A 15,988-nucleotide genomic window follows, 5' to 3' on the forward strand; every position below is an offset into this window, starting at 1 on the left:
TTGAGCTCCTGGACAAGTGATCCTCCTACCTCAGCCTCCCAGTAGCTGGGACTATGGGAGCTGACACCACTAATCCTGGCAATTTTTTATATTAATTAAAATTTTTTTACTTAGCATAGTGGCACATACCTGTAATTCCAGCTACTCAGGAGGCTTAGGCAAGAGGATCCCAAGTTTGAAGGCAGGCTGAGTAAGTTAGATCCTGCCTCAAAATAAAATAAAAAGGCAACTACTGATGTAGCTCAGTTGGTAGAGCCCTTGCATAGTGTAAGTGAGGCCCTAGGTGCAATCTGTAGCACTGTAAAAAACAAAAATAAAAACCTAATTATAAAATAAAAATAATTATAATATAACTCAGTGGTATAGCACTTCCCTAGTGTGTACAAAGCCCTAGTTTAATCCTCAGTACTTAGAAAAAGAGGAATACCAGGTTTGTTCATCTTTGGAAGAGAGTCTGTTGACAAAACTTGAGGGCTGAGGAGATAGCTCAGTTGGTAGAGCGCTCGCCTTGCAAGTACAAGGCCCTGGGTTCAATCCCCAGCACTGCAAAAAAAAAAAAAGAAAAAACTTGGCTTTGTTTTTGTAATAAATTATTCAGCAACCTTAAGGATTTGATCCTATTTGAAATTTCAGGCTTTCGTATCTATTTATTTCATTAAGTTACTAACATTAAGAAAAGACAATAGCATAACTATTATTTTTATTCCTACTGATCTGCCTAATCATATTGAGAAACTATTTTACTACAAATTCCTTTTCTACAAAAAGTAGAGGAAGGGGGCTGGGGTTGGGACTCAGTGGTGGAGTGCTTGCCTCATGTGTGAGGCACTGAGTTTGATCTGCAGTCCCATATAAAAATAAAATAAAGGGATTGGGTCCATCTACAACTAAAAATATTTTTTTAAAAGTAGAGGAAGTAGTGAGGAATAACTAGAAATATTATAGAGATGAGTCATATCTATTAGTGATAATAGTTTACTATTCCATGGTTTCTTATGTTTTTTCTTCTTCTTTTCTTTCTTTCTTTCTTTTTTTTTTTTGTACTGGGGATTGAACCCAAAGGTGCTTAACCACTGAGCCACATCCTCAGCCTCGTTTTTTTGTATTTGATTTAGAGACAGGGTTTCACTGAGTTGCTTAGACCCTCACTGAGTTGCTGAGGCTGGCTTTGAACTCGTGGTCCTCGTATCTCAGCTTCCCAAGTCACTGAGGATTATAGGCATGCACCACCATGCCCAGCCCTTATATTTCTTCTTAATTCAACTTTTAAAGTATTTTTTCTTTGCTTTTGTACATGTAAATAGAAAATGTAAAATGCAGAAAACTATCTAGAAACAGAAAGATCACCTGTAACCTGACCGTCAGAAATAGCTATTGTTAGCATTTTAGAGTCTTTGTTTTTTTCTTGTACAAATTGTTATATAATGAGATCATGATATATATTTTGCCTAAATTTTTCTTTCAGTTATCATTATAGCAAGCTCATTTTTCCTTTTTATTTTATCAGAGTTTTATGTATCTGGCAGTGTCCTATCTCAAACAGTAAAAATACCTTTTATTTAAATAGGATTTCAACTTTCAAATCAGAAGCTCTATGTAATAGTTTAAAATGAGAACACCGAGGCAGGCAAAGATACAGTTAGATTGCTCTAAATGCTAAAGCTAGTTAGTCACAGAGATAGGTCTTCAAAGTGTTCTTTACACTCTCTTCTGCAAGCTTTAGTCATTTCCCTACTTTTTGTTGTTGTTGTTGTTTTGAAATTTTTATTTTTAGTTGTTGGAACTTTATTTAACTTATTTATTTATATGGGGTGCTGAGAATTGAACTCAGTGCCTCAAATGTGCCAGGGAAGCGCTGTACCACTGAGCCACAACCCCAGCCCATTTCCCTACTTTCTACAAAGAAAAATTATTAGCATTTAGGAACAGTCATTTCTACTTTAGTGGTTTCACTGTTAGCTGCCATTTCCCTAATTTTTAAAGGAATAATATACTTTTTCTCCTCTAATTGAAGGTCAGGCTTTCTTGCTTTGGCTCCTAGTCTGTGTGTAGGGCTGTTAGAACAAATGCATGTGAATCTGCTTTTGCTCCAGGACAGCCAAACCCTCAGATGTCTGTTTTTCTCATTCAGTTCTCTGCAACTTAGGTGTCTTTTTGCAAAGTAGAAAGCTAAAACAGCTTGCCTTCTGCTAAGGGAATCAGAATGTTTACATTTCTCTCATCTATTTTGGATCTCTGTTATTGAAATTTTCTCACTGGAAAAAACAGGATGAACAGCATCCATTCCCACAATCACTAATCCCACAGAAATAAAGTGGGTGGTTCTGCAAAATTTGTGGGACCATTTTCGCAATAACTTTTCAGGTTATTTGGTCTAGAGGGAAGACATACTCTGGTTCATTCCACATAATGAGTACCCACTATGTGCCTGGCATTCCTCTAATTCATCTGCTTTAGAACACTAAAAATATGGGGAAAAAAATCACAACCCTATTTTCCATTATAAATGAGATAAGAGGGATATAATATCAAAGTACTTTATTTCATTTGTTGGGAAGTGAATAGAAGCATCTTTTGTAGTCCTTGGAAAATAGCAAAGTAATTAAATCTTCTTGAATGTATTCTACTTTAAAAAAATTTTTTTTAAGTTGTCAATGGACCTTTATTTTATTTATTTATGTGTGGTGCTGAGAATTAAACCCAGTGCCTCACACATGCTAGGCAAGTGCTATATCACTGAGCCATAACCCCAGCCCTGAATGTATTCTATTATTCCATTTGATTCTTTCAAACTACTCAACAAGTTGTTTAGTTATCCACACAGAACATAACCCTATATAAAATAATTAGAAAATATATATTGGTGTCATTGCAACTTAGAGAATAAAGATAACCATTTTTTTGGGGGTGTACTGGGGATCAAACTCAGGGCCTTGTGCTTGCGAGGCAAGCACTCTACCAGCTGAATTATCTCCCCAGCCTGTAAGCGTTTTTATTTATAATTATTTTATTTATAATCACTGTTATATTAAATACCATTCTTGGAAAGTTATGTGTCAGTGAGGATTTTTCAGTTAGGTTGGAGAACAAAGCAACAAGTCTTCTAGGAAAAAGTTAGCCTTTGACTCAAAGAATAGCAATGATTTTCATATCTGTGGTACAATTTGGATGTATTTAAAAATACAGATTTTGGATCGTAGAAGTTCCAAGAGTAGTGAGAACTCCAGGACTGAGGTATGGGCATAAGGTGACAACTATCTAGGAGTTGAGAGACATAAACTTTGTTCTGAGGATAGGTGAAATTAGAGAACAGGGTTCATCCTCAAGGGAAAGGTATTATGGGAGCAAAATGTTTTTCACAAAAGAATCCCTCTTAGTGAGATATCTTCTATAGATCTCTTTGTTGAACTGAATAATTAGTTATAGTTTTTTTTTTGTTTGTTTTGTTTTTTGGTATATTGTGGCATCTTCCAAAAAACTAGAATTTAATTTGTGTTTGTTTAAGGGTGGAGGGCAGATCCTGGTACACTCCCCACAGAGGACGTCTTTGGATAGCAGCCACAGGCAAAAAACCCTCCCCTCAAGAAGTCTCAGAACTCCAGGCTACATATCGTCTTCTCCGTGGGAAAGGTAACATTTATGTATTCTCCTTTCAGTCTTATATTTGGAGAGGAGTCATTGACATTCCTCTTCTTTCATTTCCTTCTTCTTATGGCTTTTTCTTGACTGAAAAGGACTTTTAAACCTTACATGTGTTTATTTGTTTAGTGGGAAATCATAGACAGCTATTTAAAAGCATAATTACCTCAAAAAAGAGCAAATAAAAAATCAGTTTCTGGACTGGGGTTGAAGCTCAGTGGTAGAACGCTTGCCTAGCATGTGTGAGGCACTGGGTTCGATCCTCAGCACCACATAAAAATAAATAAATGAAATAAAGGTCTATCAATAACTAAAAAAATATTTTTTGAAAATATCATTTTCAATACCAGAAATCAACCAATTAATCTTAATTTTATCTGAGAAAATATTCTTTACTTTTTTTACTATGAAAGTAATACAAATGATTAATAAACTCTAGAACCTTAAATTGGGGGAAAAAATCACAAATAATACATATTTTTTAATCAGGAGTGACCCAAATAGACACCTACTATTGAATTCAGATAGATCAAAGGTGATTGACTTGAGTAGATAATTTTCAGAATCACCCCAAGCACAGTAAATTTGGATCCTAAGAAAGACTTCTGACCCTTAGGCATTCTATTTCCCTTTCTCTTACCCAAATCAGAATTGTTTTGGAGATAAAATGAAAGCATAATTACAGAACCATCTTTTTTTTTTTTTTTTTTTTTTTAATTCAGTGTTAAGGATTAAACCAAGTGCCTCACACATGCTTGGTGAGTGCTCTGCCACTGAGCCACAGCTCCAGCCCTACAGAACCACCTTTAAAAGTTTTTAATAAGTCAAGCTTAAGCAAGAAGTCAAAACTCCAAGCTTAAGCAACGAGTCTCTTAAAAACAGATTTCTGACTGGGCACAGTGGTGCACACACCTGTAATTCCAGTGACTCAGGAGGCTGAGACAGGAACATTGCAAGTTCAAGGCTAGCTTCATCAACTTGGCAGCAAGAACCTATATAAAAAAATAAAAAAGGGTTGGGGATGTACTCAGTGGTAGAGTACCCCTGAGTTCAATCCCTAGTACCATAAAAAAGCAAAACCCACATTTCTGGGATTAGGAACATAATTGAATGGTAGAGCATTTGCCTAGCATGCTCCAGGACCTGGGTTCAATCCCCAGAAAAAGAAAGGCAGAGAAAGAAGGGGGTGGGGGGGGGGGGGAGAACACATTTCTATTTTGATTGGTATGATTTGTTTTAGATTTGACCTGACCTTCATTCTTATGTTTTTTTTTTTTTAATTACATTTTTAGTTTTTCATTTGTCACTGGTAGCTGACTTTCTTCATTTCTAAACTCCATCATCACCAAGCTGCAGTCTTGACCCAGTTGCTTATAGTAGAAATGATTTGTTTGAAATAAACTGGTGGGGTACTTGAGTTTTTTTTTTTTTTTTTTTTTTTTTTAATTTTAAAAATTTGTTCTAATTAGAATGCATTTTGATACATCATACATAAACGGAGTATAGCTTCTCATTCGTCTAGTTATACATGATGTAGAGTTGCACAGGCTATGTAATCATATATACATGTAGGGTAATGATGTCTGATTCATTCTACTATTATTCCTACCCCTATACCCCTCCCTTAACTCCCCTCTGTCTAGTCCAAATTACTTCTGTTCTCCCCCGCCCAGAATCACTTAATTCTGAATTAGCAGTCCTTGAACTTTGATGATATGAGGGAATAGTTTTCTTTTTTTTTATTGTTTTTGGTACCAAGGATTGAACTCAGGGGCACTCAACCACTGAGCCACATCCCCAGCCCTATTTTTGTATTTTATTTAGAGACAGGGTCTCACTGAATTGCTTAGCACTTCTCTTTTGCTGAGGCTGGCTTTGAACTTGCAATTCTCTTGTCTCAGCCTCCCCAGCTGCTGGGATTTCACTGCACCCAGCTAAGGGAATAGTTTTCTAAAGGGAAAATTTCCTAGCTTAGCATGTGGGTAATAGACTAAGCCAGCCATTCACTAGATATTTTGCTGAAATACAGTTGTGCCAAATAAAAACCTCATTGTTTTCCTTGTGTCTACAAATAGATAATGGAAACAGTTGTTTGTTCATAATTCAATACAGATTCCTGAATTCCAGATCACAAAGAAGGAAATTTATCTAATCCTTTTGTTTTTCTTGATTCAGATGTGGAATTTCCCAATGACTATCCATCAGGTTGTCTTTTGGGCTGTGTGGATCTAGTTGATTGCTTGTCCCAGAAGCAATTTAAAGAGCAGGTAGGTAAAGAAAACTTCTCCTGGGCAGATGCTTGATTTGCCATCATGACTGATAATAAAGTACTAGCAAATACATTTAGACATATGAAGAAAAAGGGTGTCTTTTTTTCTTTTCTTTATTGTTGTTGGGGGTTTTGGTTGTTGTTTTGTGTTTTGGTACCGATTGAACCTAGGGCCTCACACATGCTAGGCAAGAGTTCTGTCACTGAGCTACATCTCCAACCCTTTTTATTTTTGTTTATTTTGAGATGTGGTCTTGTTAACTTGCCCAAGTTGGCCTTGAACTTCAATCCTCCTATCTCAGTTCCTTGAGTAGCTGGGATTACAGGTGTGCACCACCATACCCACTAAAGAAGTATTTTAATAAGGATGTATTGGGGTTGGGCTGGGGCTGTAGCTCAGTGGTAGAGCACTTGCCTAGCATGTGTGAGGCACTGGGTTCAATCCTCAGCACCACATAAAAATAAATAAATAAAATGAAGGCATTATGTCCATTTACAACTAAAAAAATGTTAAAAAAAGAAAAAAAAAAGAGGATATATTGGGGCAAGAAAAGAGACCCTATCTGGCATATGAGGAACTGGTTTCTGAATAGAAAACTAGTGCCATAGTCCAGCTAAAAAGTATAGGGTCTTAATCCCTTTCTAAATCTGCTTCTTTTGGAGAGGAAGTCTTCAATTATCCCATAGATCATTTTGATTGGGCATTGGGTATGATAGATCTCTTAATGCTTTTTGGAGCATTTGAACTCATGATAGGCAAGTGTGTTTGAATTCCGATTGCTTGAACTGTGCCAGATATGTGTGCATGTGTAGATGTACACATATATGTGTATATTTTTAAATTTTTGATCCCTAAAGATTGAACTGACATAACAAAGTACATTTTTGAACAGTAGAGGGAGACAAAGGACTTTAGCTTAATTGAAAAATTCCTGAAATACAGTATTTTTTATGTTTAGTCTCAAATTGGCAAAAATCTAAGATTAGAAACTCCATTCATGAAGCCTGAAGATTTTTATTAACTATGGTTTTCCTGTTGTTTGAACAGATACTTTAGGCAATAGGACATCTACCACTATGCTTAACAAAATGTGCTTCAGCTTAGTTTTTCTCAGTAAATTCTTTGTTTTTCAGACTTACTTGCTTTTTTTCTGGAAGAGGGAGCAGTGCTAGGAATTGAATTTAGGGCCTCATGCATTCTAGGCAAGTGCTTTGTCACTGAGCTACTCCCCTATCTCTGCCTGCCTTGCTTTTTTTTTTTTTTTTCTTTTTTCTTTTTTCCATCCCAGGGATTGAATCCAAGGGTACCTAACTCCTGAGCCACATCCTCAGTGCTTTTTTGTACTTTTTTTTTTTCCTTGGGTGGTGCTGGGGATTGAATCCAGGGCCTTGTGCATGTGAGGCAAGCACTCTACCAACTGAGCTATCCCAGGCCCTTTTTTAAATTTTATTTAGAGACAAGGTCTCCTGAGTTGTTTAGGGCTTCACTAAATTGCTGAGTCTGGCTTTGAACTCATAATCCTCCTAACTCAGCCTCAGGAGCCACTGGGATTACAAGCATGTACCCCCATGCCTGGCTCTGCTTTGCATTTTTGCTATTAATAATTCCTTTTTTCCCTTTACTATTCATAGCCATCCCAACTTCTCTATCTTTTCCTCACAGATTTTAGTCAACAGTTGTTATCCCTCTATATTTCTGTCTTTCATTTTCTTACGGGTTGCCACTTCAGTCTGTTCTGATTACTGTTTGTGTTTGAGTACAATGCATATATTTTGGTGTGAATTTTGATGACTCCTCATTTGTTCTGCCATTAGTCTCTGATCTAAACCTAGACAGAACCATAAACATGTGGAGCCCTTCACCTCCTTTCACTCTTGTGCCTATACTATTTATGAGCCTTTGATTTTTTTTTAAACATTATTTTTTTTATAACTTTGTTTTATTTTTTTATGTGGTGCTGAGGATCAAACCCAGTGCCTCACACATACTAGGCGAGTGCTCTACTACTGAGCCACAACCCCAACCCGTTTATGGGCCTTTCGATTATTTTTTTTTTCAAGTGTCATTATTCTTCCTCTCTTCCCTTCTTCTCTTTTTTTCTGTGGTGTTAGAGAGCCAACCCAGTGCCTCATGCATGCTAGGAAAGCAGCTACCACTGAGCTACATCCTCAGCGCTCTTCCCCCCCCCCACTATAGAATTAATGATAAAAATACCTTATATTGGTATAGGCTTTATAGTTTTAGAGACTTATAGTTCTTAACAGTTTAATATGACTTAGTACATCATTCTCTTCATGTTATAGTTACACTATAAAAGAGAACCCAACTGCATCTGTCAGTGTGGATGGTGATTTTGGAAAGGGGCCTGGCTTTCCTTTCTCCTTTATTGATCAAGAAAACTACCTCCTGACACAAGGTCAAATTATTTCAGTCTCTAGACAGTTAACTGATCTTTCTGCCACAAATTTGTACAGGAAACTATAATCCTAAAATATGGAATATCATGAGGGTTACAAGAATTAGGATGTAATTAAAAAAACAAATCTTTTTTGGTTTCTCAAGGATACCCTTTTCACGTCAGCATGTTCCTCCTTAAGCTTACATTGTTTATGTTCTGAGGTTGCTGAGGGCAGCATGTAGAATTGTAGGAATCCTTTAATATGTTCCCAGCTGGAATCCGGGCAGTTCTCATTATGAATTTTCCTTATGTATGACATTAAAATATAGCAAAATGCCAGAAGCCTAGGCTTTGTCAAATACAGGAATCCTGTATCATTTTCCCTATGGTCATCAGCTTTTCTGTGGCTTTTCACCATTGTTTCTTTCCTGTGTTTGAGGGTAGCATGTGAATATACTCAGGATTGACAAAGCTAATTGATAATAGTTGGTATTATTTATTGGATAAAGATCTTCTCACTTCTAAACATTGTAGCTTTGGGTGCAGTGGCTATGCTTGTAATCCCAGTAACTCAGGAGGCTGAGGCAGGAGGCTAAGGCAGGAGGATGGCGAGTTCAAGGCCAACTTAGGCAATTTAATGAGACCCTGCCTCGAAATAAAAAATAAAAAGGACTGGGGATGTAACTCAGTGGTAGCACACTCTGCGTTCAAAACCCAGTAACATACAAAAAAAAGGTGGAGCTTTGGCAGCGGCTGCCTTCTTGGAAAATGTCTCAACCACCCTTGGTGTAATCATCTACCTATCTCTGTTTGAACTAGAGTTCTATGATGTAAGAAATGTAATTATGTAGTTATACCAGCCTTATTTATTTATTTTTTTTCATGGTGCTGGGGATCAAATCAGAGCCTTACACTTGTCAGGCAAGTACTCTACACTTTAAGCCTCATTCTTGTTTCTAAAGAAACAAGTTGAGAATTTAGGGACAATAGCTCTATATTAGCATCCCCAAAACTGTTCCATAGCATAGGTGTTCTCTGAAATATACATCTTGAAAATGTCTGTGGATTAAACAAATTTGTTTATTACTACAGAATTTTTCTGGTATGCATTATGACTTTATGAGAGGTGAATAATACTGGACAATGTTCCTAAATCTTTCCTTTTTTGTTTTGGCAGTGCTGGGAATTGAATCTAGGGCCATGTGCTAGACAAATGCTCTATCACTGAGCTACATCCCCAGCTCTCCCAAACCTTTACTAGCATAAATTCCCCCCACTACATACACTTGCATATTATTTGTTTACATACTGCAAAATTGGTACCATAGTATATATAGTTTAGGAAGCATTTGTCTGCTATATCTGTTTCTCCTTTATCCTTTTAAGTCAGTGCATAGAAAGAACCATCCAGGAAAGTTTCCTAAGTTGTGTGTCCTTCGGTATCTCGGCACTCATTTCTTATCCCCAACTGAATCACATTTTGCTTGAAATACAGTGTGGATTTAATCATTTTTATTTCAACTGAAAGTAACTTCCTATGTGACTTGGACCACATTTTACTTCTCCATTTCTGTTCCTAACATTTTTCTTCTCCAAAGAAACTCAGTTATTTATTTCTGACATTACATTCTTGACTTTTCTTTGATAAATTAAAATATACTAAGCCCTCACTATTTTTTTACATAGTGTGATCATTTCGTTCTCTAAAAAATAAAGAACAGGGGCTGGGGAGATAGCTCAGCTGGTAGAGTGCTTGCCTCGCAAGCACAAAGCCCCGAGTTCGATCCCCAGTACCGCAAAAAATAAATAAATAATAAAAAATAAATAAAGAACAGAAAAGATTTTGTCAATGTTTTAAAATTAAGTGAACTACACTATAAGTGGCTTTTAAAAAATATTTGCTTAACATGCTCTTCCCTGAGCTAAGAACTTGTCTTCCTTTTATGTTTTAAGACTAATTTGGCCAACGTGGCTAATTTGTGCCAGGAAGAAAACCCCTCTCAACTCCCAACTCTCCTCAGTAATAGCAGAGGATAACCTAGACTAGGTAGGAGTCATCCAGAAAAGGCTGTGGACTTAACTTGGGGGAGAAAGGTAGAGAAGAGTCATCTCTGTATTGTTCTCCTATATTCCCTTGGAAGGAGCCCTAGCAGTTTGCCAGCATTTTATCTGCCAGCAGCAGATGTAAGCTCTCAAAAACAGCAGGGAAGACTCTGACTGCAACAATGCATCAAGGCTGTGGTTTGTAACCTCAATAGTAAAGCAGTTAAAACTTTTTTTTTCCCCTAACAAAGACATTTTGATTGCCAAATCCATAACCATTAGCAGCTGTGGTTGTGAACAGTTCTCTAGACCTAACAAGTCTTCAGACAAAAAGTTGAGTTAGTGGCTTTTGTTTCTATGAGTCTGTGTTGTGTTTGTGCTATTTTTATCCCTGCCTTCAAAAGAAAATCTGATTTGTCTGAAATCCCCAAGGTCATTGATTATTCTGTTTCTTTTGAACTGAATCCATTCGCCTCCTGCCAGCTTTCTGACCCTTTAGTTCATTTGATCTTATGGCTTTTATAACAGCCAAGACCCTATCTTCAAGGAATTATGCTGAAGCAGTTCTGCTGAGTGCCTATATCCAGTAATTGACACCAGCAATAGAATTTTAGTCTTCCAGTAGAGAAGAGAGTATGAGTATGACTTGTTCCTTCAAAAGAGTGTCTAAGCAACCTAGATCTTCAGGAAGATTACAGATATCACTTCATGTTTGTAAGTCAAGAGCTTGCATCACTAATGGAGTCTAAGAGATTAGAAATTAGAAAACTGAAGGAAGTGATATCAATATGCAGACCAGGAATTGGCCTTGAAAAGGCAAAGGCCCTAAATTATCTTTTAAAATTTGTGAGGGATTTGGAGGTATAGCTCAGTGGTAAAGCTCTTGACTTGCATGTGTGATGCCCTGAGTTCAGTTCTCAGCACCATAAAAAAAAATAAAAATAGAAACAGAGAAAATCTGCAAATTCATAGACCTCAGAATATTCTTAAGGGATCACAAGGCTATTATATTATCACTAACAACTAGCCTAATCCCAATAATTCTTTAAAATCATAGCTCACCTGAGATAGGGAACCTATTTTCAGAATTCTCATGAAGACTAAAATTTCTCGGTCAGAACAGGCTGTCTTTATTGTTGTTTTCAGATGAGTATCAAATACCTATTTGAATATGGTTTAAGGAGCCTGGCGCAGTGACACACACCTATAATCCCAGCTAATTGGGAGCTGAGGCAGGAGGATCGCAAGTTCAAGACCAGCCTCTGCAACTTAGAGAGACCCTGTCCCAAAATATTAAAAAAGGACTGGGATATGGCTCAGTGACAAAGTACTCCTGGGTTCAATTCTCAGGATCAAAAAAAAAAAAATGTTTTAAGGAATAACTCTTTGTGTGGGTATGTGTGTGTGCGTACATACGTGCTTTCTGTTATACTGAAGCACAATTGAAGAGAGATGAGGAATATTACCACTTTTCAGTGTATTTGTGTGAATTCTTCAATGTTTATCTTTTCACCTGACAGTGAACATGTAATTCTTAAAATTTTCTTGCGTATTTTTCATCAATAAATATTTGAAGGCTTACTATAAGTCAGACACCATTCTAGACACTAAAGGAAACAATAAGATCCATAGGTTCTTTCCTTTGAAATCTGAAAGGCTACCAGATAGATATGTATGTTAACAACCAAATAAAATATTTTTAAAAAGGTGACTTTTTTTTTTTTTTTTAATAATGCTAGGGATCAAACACAGATCCTCAGATATACTATGCAAACACTATACCACTGACCTACACTTCCAGCCCAAGATAACTGTATTAACAGGAGAAAGACTGCCTCTGCTGATTTGAAGGGAATGGTTACTTCTAACTCAGAGGAAACCCACAAAACTATTAAGACATGGCTTCAATATGCACAATGCCCTGGGTTCAGTCCCCAGTAATTAAAAAAAAAAAAAAAAAAAAGAAAAAAGAAAAGAAAAGAAAAGAAAGAAAAATGGTTTTGAATTTGCCTTGAAGAAAATAATAAACACTATCATTTTTGATCACTTTTGTGCCACGCCTATTATATGTTACTTTCTGAACCTTACAATTCTAGGCAAGATACCATTACCCCTCTTTTATAGATAAGGGAACTTAAAGCTCAGAGAGTAAAAACAACTTGTGTAATGTTGATCAACGCATGTTAAAATCGGGAATCTGCTGTCCAAGTCTTCCTATTTACATGTTAGCATAGTATATTCTTGCTGGGCATGGTGATGCACTCCTGTAGTCGCAGCTACTTGGGAGACTGAGGCAGGAAGATCCCAAGTTCCAAGCCAGCTTGGGCAATTCAGGGAGGCCATCTCAAAAAATAAAAAGGGCTAATGATGTAGCTTGGTGGTAGAGCACTTCCCTTATATGTGCAGGACCCTGGGTTCAATCCCCAGTACCACAAAATAAAAAAAGAAAAGCATATTCCAAAGAGAGAAAGTAATGTGAGCAAAGGCAGAGGTGGGAGGGCAGACAAGGCAGTGTGCACCTGTAATCCCAGCTACTCTGGAGGCTAAGGCAGGATATCATGGTCAAGGTCAGCCTGAACACTGGTGGGATGTCATAAGGATGTATGAATAATGATGGCAAATCAGCTTGCTGAAAGAAATGTGTGAGGGAAGAGGAAGGAACAGCAAGCAAGAATGGAAAGGTAGATTGTGGTCAGAAAGTAGATAGCTTTGAATGATAGGCTACAGAATTAAGACCTTTTTCTGTAGTGAGTTGCAGGATGGGAAGGGGATTTTAAAGTTTTTATGAGGCAATAACATGATCGGAGCTTTGCCTGAGGAAAATTCATTGGCAGCAATGTGGAAGATGGATTGAAGTGAAAAGATTACGAATGTGGGAAGACTAGTGAGAAGAGTGTTATAGTCTAGGGTAGAGATATAAAAAGACCTGTTTTAGTATAATGCCTATGGAATTAGGCAGGAGAATAACAGATATAAGAGATTTAATGTAGGTAGAATCAATCACTTGTTGTGATACCTTAATTTTACCTTTAAGTTAACCGAGGCTTAGAGAAAGTGATCTGTTTGATCTAGAAGGACTCTGCTGGGGCCTTGCTATGTTTTTACAACCTGTTCAAGCCTTCTTGGTTGTCATCTGGTCTATTGTGTCATCCAAGTGACAAATCATCTCCTAATTCAAGATTGTATGCCTCAGAATATTATATAATCACACATTCAAGGAATATTTATGTTATGTGTCATGTGCCAGGCATTGTGATAAAGACTAAGGATCCAGAGTTTTAATAAGATCTTCCATTCCCTCTAGAGTTTTAAGCCTACTAGAAGAGACTGACAAGAAAACCCAACCATAATTATTATATGAATAGAGGAATGCACAAAGGAGGGGACCCAAATTCTAACTTAGCTTGGCTTTAGATGGAATGGGGAGAGTTCAGAAAGCTTCTAAAAAAAGGGCAAGTCCTGCTGAGTGTGATGGCACATGCCTGTAATCCCAGTGCTCCCAGTTGCTAGTGAGGCTGAGACAGGAGGATCAAGAGTTCAAAGCTAGCCTCAGCAACAGCAAGGCACTGAGCAACTCAATGGGATCCTGTCTCTAAATAAAATACAAAAAAAGGTTGGGGATGTAGTTCAGTGGTTGAGTGCCCCTGAGTTCAATCCCCAGTACACACCCCCTCTGAAAATCAGGCAAGCACTGATAAAAGCAATGTACCTTTTTTGTTTTGCTTTTTTACCAGGGAGTGAACCCAGAGCACTTTACCACTGAGATATAGCCCTTTTTATTTTTGTTTTTGAGACACGGTCCTGCCAAGTTGCTTAAAGCCTCACTAAATTGCTAAGGTTGACCTCAAACTTGTGATCCTCCTGCCTCAGCCTCCTGAGTCACTGGGATTACTGGTATGTGCCACTGAGTCCAGCCCTTGGTATACTATTCTGTATCAAGTCATTATGCCTTTTTCTACAAGGAGAGCTCTTATTCACCCTTTAAAACAGCTCAGATGTCATTCCATAGATTCCTCCCTAACCCCAACCCAGTTTTTCTCTGACAGCTACTATGTAACTGTATTTCTTCTTTCTTTCCTTGTTTTTTTTTTTTTTTTAGTGGGGGGGGGGGCAGTGAGGGAGTGGTTATATGTTCACATTTAGTTCCTTTAGGTCAGCCATGTTTAATTCACCTGTATGTCTCCTAACATACAGTCTGGCACATAGTGAATGCTCAGTAAATATTTTTTTTTTTTTTCGGTGCTGGGGATCAAACCCAGGGCCTTGTACTTGCAAGGCAAACACTTTATCAACTGAGCTATCTCCCCAGCCCCGAGCTCAGTAAATATTGAGAGGCAAATAGTGATTGATATGTGAAAAACCATAAATGCCATGTGAAGGAATTTGAACAGAATTCTAAAGGCAACCCTGTAAATGATATAATAAGATATATGTTTTAGAAATACTGTACTGGACCTAGCAGTCCCTCTTCTGAATATATACCCCAAATCATTACCTCATAAAGATATCTGCACGCCCACGTTCATTACAACACTACTCACAATAACCAAGACATGGAAACAATCCAAGTATGCCATCAGTGGACAATTGGATAAAAAAAAAAAAAAAAACTGGTGTATATCATATATACTGGTGTTAATGTGCATATAACAGAATATTATTCAGCTTTTAAAAAAATGGAGGTGATCCTGGCATTTGTTACAACATGAATAGACTGGAGGACTTCATGCTAAGTGAGAGAAACCAGATATGAAAAGAAAAATCATGTATGATCTCACTTATATGTGAAATCTTTTTTAAAAGTGGGGGTCAAATATATAGAGATAAAGAATGAAACACTGGTTACTAGAATCAGGATTTCAGGGAGGAAATAGGGAGATGTAGGTCAAGAATACTAAGTAACAAATATGTAGGATGAAAGGCCAAAAAATCTAATTTAACTGGTGCAGTTACCAGCTGGGTGTTATCCCAGCCATTTTGGAGGCTAAGGCAGCAGGATCACAAGTTCGAGGACAGCTTCAGCAGTTTAGCAAGACCCTCAGCAACCCTCAGTTTAGTGAGACCCTGTCTGAAAATAAAAATGACTGGAGGATGTGGCTCAGTGGTAAAATAACACTCAGGTCAATCCCCAGTACCCACTGCCCCCCCCCCCCAAAAAAAAAAAAAAAAAAAAAGAATACAGCTGCTTTCAGGATATGCTTCTTTGACTCTATTGTGTTTGTTGCCTCTTTATCAGACTCATTTCCTTCTCTTTCTTTATCACCTCAATCATCTTGGGAGTCAGTTTCTAGCTAACTAGATTTCAGAACCTGATTTCATGTCCTATCTAGTTCCTCAAAGTTCAAACCAAGAAAACCTACAGCAAATATATGTGCTTTGTCAATGAGTTCTTTATTAACTCTTTGCTTTAGCTATGAAGGTAGGTATACGATTTATAGGTCATCTGAGACTTATTGTGAAGAATGACATAGTTTAGGAGTTATTGATCATTTTAGTACAAGAACTAAATGGAAGCTTGCAGAGTTGGGTAAAAATGCCCATTTGGCTCTAAATCAGAAGTGGTTGCCAAAAAGTACTATTTTCCCCCCTCTTATAAAAATGGCAAAATAAATGTTTTCTAGATGACTGGTGAATAATT

General features: G+C 37.3%; 1 protein-coding gene across 8 annotated transcripts in view; it reads left to right on the forward strand.

Moving 5' to 3' along the window:
* TRIP4 (thyroid hormone receptor interactor 4) overlaps nucleotides 1-15,988 on the forward strand; it is a 57,357-nt gene that overhangs the window by 29,327 nt on the left and 12,042 nt on the right. For 7 of the 8 annotated variants that reach the window (XM_079125668.1, XM_079125667.1, XM_079125670.1 and 4 more), the window contains 2 exons: nucleotides 3,506-3,630; nucleotides 5,815-5,906. In XM_079125668.1, the coding sequence (XP_078981794.1) occupies nucleotides 3,506-3,630; nucleotides 5,815-5,906 (217 nt within the window). Of the gene's footprint in view, nucleotides 1-3,505; nucleotides 3,631-5,814; nucleotides 5,907-11,496; nucleotides 11,750-15,988 lie in introns of those variants that run through there. The other variant, XM_079125669.1, reaches the window with a different exon arrangement.

The sequence above is a fragment of the Sciurus vulgaris genome (genome assembly GCF_902686455.1).
Source record: "Sciurus vulgaris genome assembly, chromosome: 2".
Lineage (NCBI taxonomy): Eukaryota > Metazoa > Chordata > Mammalia > Rodentia > Sciuridae > Sciurus > Sciurus vulgaris.